The 5,010-nt window shown below is 35.2% G+C and overlaps 1 protein-coding gene across 1 annotated transcript; it reads right to left on the bottom strand.

Moving 5' to 3' along the window:
- Nucleotides 1–3,534: 3,534 nt before the first annotated feature.
- Nucleotides 3,535–4,008, bottom strand: LOC107820235 (uncharacterized). The gene has a single exon (XM_016646483.1). The coding sequence runs from the start codon at nt 4,006–4,008 to the stop codon at nt 3,535–3,537; it is 474 nt and encodes a 157-aa protein (XP_016501969.1).
- Nucleotides 4,009–5,010: the final 1,002 nt, after the last annotated feature.

Genomic DNA, 5,010 nt, shown 5'->3' with positions numbered 1-5,010 from the left:
GAGGTCGGAATGGATCCTTATTCACATCAAGTGATCGAACAACCATCGGAGTACTTAATGGATGTGCTCCATCCATGTAAAACCGTTTCAATACCTTTTTTATGTAGGCAGATTGATGAATAAAAATTCTGTTTGCCAAATGTTCAATTTGCAAACCAAGACATAATTTTGTCTTTCCGAGATCTTTCATCCCGAATTCCTTCTTTAAATAATCAATTGCCTTTTGGAGTTCTATAGGAGTTCCAATAAGGTTTATGTCATCAACATATACGGTAAGTACAACAAATTCCGATGTTGTTTTCTTTATAAAAACACATGGGCAAATGGAATAATTTATATTGCCTTCCTTTAATAAAACTAAGACGATTATACCATATTCGTCTTGATTGCTTTAGACCATACAATGATCTTTGTAATTTGATTGAAAACATTTTCGGGGACTTTGAATTATTTGCGTTTGGCATTTTAAATCCATCGGGAATTTTCATATATATCTCATTATCAAGTGAGACATAAAGGTAGGCGGTAACCACATCCATTAAATGTATATCAAGCTTTTCATGGACAGCAAAACTAATGAGATAGCGGAAAGTTATAGCATCCATAACAAGTGAATATGTCTCTTCAAAATCGACATCAGGCCTTTGTGAAAATCCTTGTGCAACAAGGCGTTCCTTATATCTTTGTACCTCATTTCTCTTGCGTACAAAAACCTATTTATAGCCAACAGGCTTAACACCATTAGGTGTTTGGACTACATGCCCAAAAACTTCACGTTTTGCAAGTGAGTTCAACTCTGATTGGATTGCTTCTTGCCATTTTGGCCAATCAAGTCTTTGTTGACATTCTCCAACAGATTGAGGTTCAAGATCCTCACTTTCTTGCATAATGCTAGCTGCAATCCACCACTATATCCACTTGATTCAACTTTGTCTCAATATCGATGGATTTATTGATAATTCCTTATTTTCTTGAGCCTCGGGCTTAGTGGATTCCTCATGAATCTCAGAATTTATTAAATCGTGGATTTCTTCATGAGGTTCTTTCATAGTGTCATTTTGATCATTTGTTTTCCTTTTCTAGGATTTCGATCTTTGGAACCTAATGGTCTTCCACATTTTAGGCATGCTTTTGACTCATTAGCTATGGCACTAGAAGATTGTCCAATAGAGACATTAATACGGATTGGAACATTCTCTGCAGGGCTATGTGATTTTGTTATCCTTTTCAAATCTGTAAACGCGTTTGGCATTTGATTTGCGATTATTTGCAAATGGATAATCTTTTGCACCTCTTTTTCACAAATAGAGGCACGTGGATAAAGATGAGATAATGATGGATTTTTCCACAAAATTTCTCATTTGTTTTCACCAACTTCCCCCCCTAATTTTGGGAAAAGTGTCTCATCGAATCGACAGTCTGTAAATTGTGCAGTAAACAAATACCTCATCAATGTTTCTAGGTAGTGAATGATGGAGGGCGATTCAAACCCAACATATATTCCTAACCTTCTTTGCGGACCCATTTTGGTGTGATATGGCGGTAATACAGGCACATATACTGCGCATCCAAAAATTCATAAATGGGATATATTAGATTCATGACCCAAAACTGGTTGCAATGGGGAATATTTATGATAATTTGTCAGTTTGAGACGAACTAGCATTACTGCATACAAAATGGCATGACCCCAAACAGAAGTGGGCAGCCTAGTTTTCATGAGTAACAGTCTTGCTATCAATTGCAGACGTTTAATTAAAGACTCTGCAAGACCATTTTGAGTGTGAACATGAGCTGCAGGATGTTCCACTTTTATCCCAATTGATAAGCAATAATCATTAAATGATTGGGATGAAAACTCAGCAGCATTATCAAGTCTAGTAGACTTAATTGGATTATCGGGAAATTGTGCCCGTAATCGAATTATTTGTGCCACTAATTTTGCAAACGCGAGGTTGCGAGATGACAATAGGCACACATGGGACCATCTAGAAGATGCATCTATTAAGACCATAAAATATCTAAACGACCCACTAGGTGGGTGAATAGATCCACAAATATCCCCTTGTATACGTTCCAAAAACGCAGGGGACTCAATTCCAACCTTTGTTGGTGATGGTCTAATAATTAACTTGCCTTGATAACAAGAAGTGCAAGAAAATTCATCATTTAAAAGAATCTTTAAATTCTTTAATGGATGCCCATTTGAGTTTTCTATAATTCGTCTCATCATAATCGATCCAGGGTGTCCCAATCGATCATGTCAAAGTACAAAAGTATTGTAATCACTAACCTTTTGGTTTACGGTAGAATGTGCCTCACTTGCACTAATTCTTGTCCAATACAGGCCACAAGATAAAGATGGAAACTTCTCAATAACCCTCTTTTGGCCAGAGACATTCTTGGTAATGATGAGATATTCAAGATTATTCTCATCTATTGTCTCAATATGATATCCATTTCGACGGATATTTTTAAAACTCAACAAGTTCCTGTTGGACTTGGAGGAGAACATTGCATTCTCTATGATAAGTATTGTTCCCTTAGGCAGAGTTATAGTAGCTCTTCCAGAGCCTTCAATTAATTTACCACTACTAGAAATTGTAGTAACATCTGCCTTACACATATTTAAATGAGAAAAATATTTCTTCTCTTTGAATATTGTATGTGTCGTACATGAATCAATTAAATAAATATTTTTACAATTGAACTTTGATCCAAGTTTGCTTTGTGAAATATCCATATTTGCTTCCCATTGTTTGACATACAAAAGAAATATACGAATAAACATTAGTATTTTTAGAGAAATAAAGTAGGCTTACAAACAATTTGCTTGAACACAACTATTAAAAGTGCAGCATATTTTTCCGAATTACAATCGGCTTGTTCACTATTGTTCTTTTATCTCACAGAATTTCAATAATCCGAAACTTCCAAAATCAGGACTATGAAATGAAGTGAAAATAAATAAATAAAATTCGCGTGACCATTACGAAAATTCACATGGTCGAGTTATGTAGATTGACGCCTTATACCTTAACAATCAAAAAAAGAGAAAGCATCTACTTGGACAATTGTGAAATTTTTTTTTCTATTAATTTATACACATAATCAATTATACATAATTGATAACAAGGGTAGTAATTCACTAATTGAGTTGCTATCGTACATCTTACATCTGTAAGTTCCGGTTTTCGCTAGATTATTTTTTCGTTTCTCGATAAAAATAAATAAGCAGAACTAACTTTCAAAAGACTTACTTTAACAAGGCAGAACTAACATCTATTATTCAACTCCAGTAACTGATTTTTTTTCACATCACAATTACTTTAATAAATAATATATTAATCCTTGAAGACTAAATAAATTGAAACATCGTTTGCAACGAATACTAGGACTACATTTAATCAAAACGAACTAACACAATTTTATAAAACAAATAAAACTAATGACTACTACTCATGTAAAGAGCTATGATTACATGATGTTTATTCACTAACTACTATGAATAGACAAAAATAAAAATTAAACTACTCAATCATCTTTAACCACGGATCCATCACCGATCAAATGGTCTATTTTCCCATCAGGGCGCTCAAAGAAGTCTACCACATCCAAGTGGGTGATGTCAAAATCATTGTCATAGACAAAATTAGCTTCAGGTCCTTTGTTATTTAGAGATGCTTGATAAAGCTCAACCAATTGTCTTGGTACACGACAAATATTTGCCCAATGGCCTTTTCCACCGCAACGATAACATTCAGTTTCTGAACTATTTGCCTTTGGTTTCTCATCTTTCCCTTTCCACTTTTGGTGGTTATTTTTCTTTGGGGGGTGATCAACACCAGGAAAATTTCTTCCTTGTCCATAGCCACGGCCACGACCATGACCACGACCACGACCATGAATAGGGCCACGACTATTTTCACGCTTAGAATAATGGTAATACACCTCATCCACTTCAGGCAATAGTGTAGACCCAGTGGGTCGATTTTCGTGATTTCTCATGAGCAAGTTAGTATTTCGCTCAACCACAAGGAGAAGAGAAATCAACTAAGAGTACTTTTTGAAACCTTTCTCTCTGTATTGCTGTTGCAAGACCGTATTGGAGGCATGAAACGTTGTGAACGTTTTTTCAAGCATATCATAATCAGTGATAGTATCTCCACAGAGTTTCAATTTAGAAGTAATTTTGAACATTGCAGAATTATATTCAGAAACAGACTTAAAGTCTTGGAGCCTCAGATGAGCCCAATCATATCGTGCTTGTGGAAGAGTGACCAACTTTAAGTTATCATATCTTTCCTTTAAGCCATTCCACAAAACAAGTGGATCCTTGACTGTGAGATATTCTATTTTTAACCCTTCATCAAGGTGATGGCGCAAGAAAATCAAGGCCTTAGCGCAGTCTTGGGTGGATGCTTTAGTTTTGTCTTTAATGGCGTCTCCAAGACCCATTGCATCTAAATGGATTTCAGCATCCAACACCCATGTCATATAGTTCTTGTCCGAAATTTCAAGGGTAACGAACTTCTTTTCATAATACCAGTCATAATTAAAAGAGGAGAAAAGTTATACCTTAATCTTCTTGAGACAGTAGAGTCTCGTGCTGATAACGTGTGATAAAACAATAAAAGTAGAAGAACAATATTGCAGAGAAAGAGAGAGAGAATTCTCATTGAATTTTGGGATGATTTACAATGGGGTAAGACCCCTCTATTTATAGGGCAAAATGACTTAGCCACAAAGTAAAACTCTCTACAAGATAGACGTTCACTCTAAATAGAATTCTATTCGTAACAAAGAGGTCTTAGTTGATATCTCTTGGTCCAAAAATTATATTGGATAGTTAGGTAAAAAAAAAAATATACTATACTATTGACCCCTTTAACTTTTTTGTAGGTTTTCCTTTTTATATTTTAACATGTCATAATAAAAATTCTTATCCCGCTACTACGTGCCACGTGAACGCAACCTCTAACACAAATGGTAACAAGGGGATCTCAAAGT

This window comes from Nicotiana tabacum, chromosome 3 (genome assembly GCF_000715075.1).
Source record: "Nicotiana tabacum cultivar K326 chromosome 3, ASM71507v2, whole genome shotgun sequence".
NCBI lineage: Eukaryota > Viridiplantae > Streptophyta > Magnoliopsida > Solanales > Solanaceae > Nicotiana > Nicotiana tabacum.
The sequence above is the reverse complement of the archived record's forward strand: the minus strand, read 5'-3'. Positions and strand labels throughout refer to the sequence as shown.

Excerpts from the sequence above, each read along its gene's own strand:
- LOC107820235 (XM_016646483.1), bottom strand. The coding sequence starts at position 4,008 with ATGAGAAATCACGAAAATCGACCCACTGGGTCTACACTATTGCCTGAA.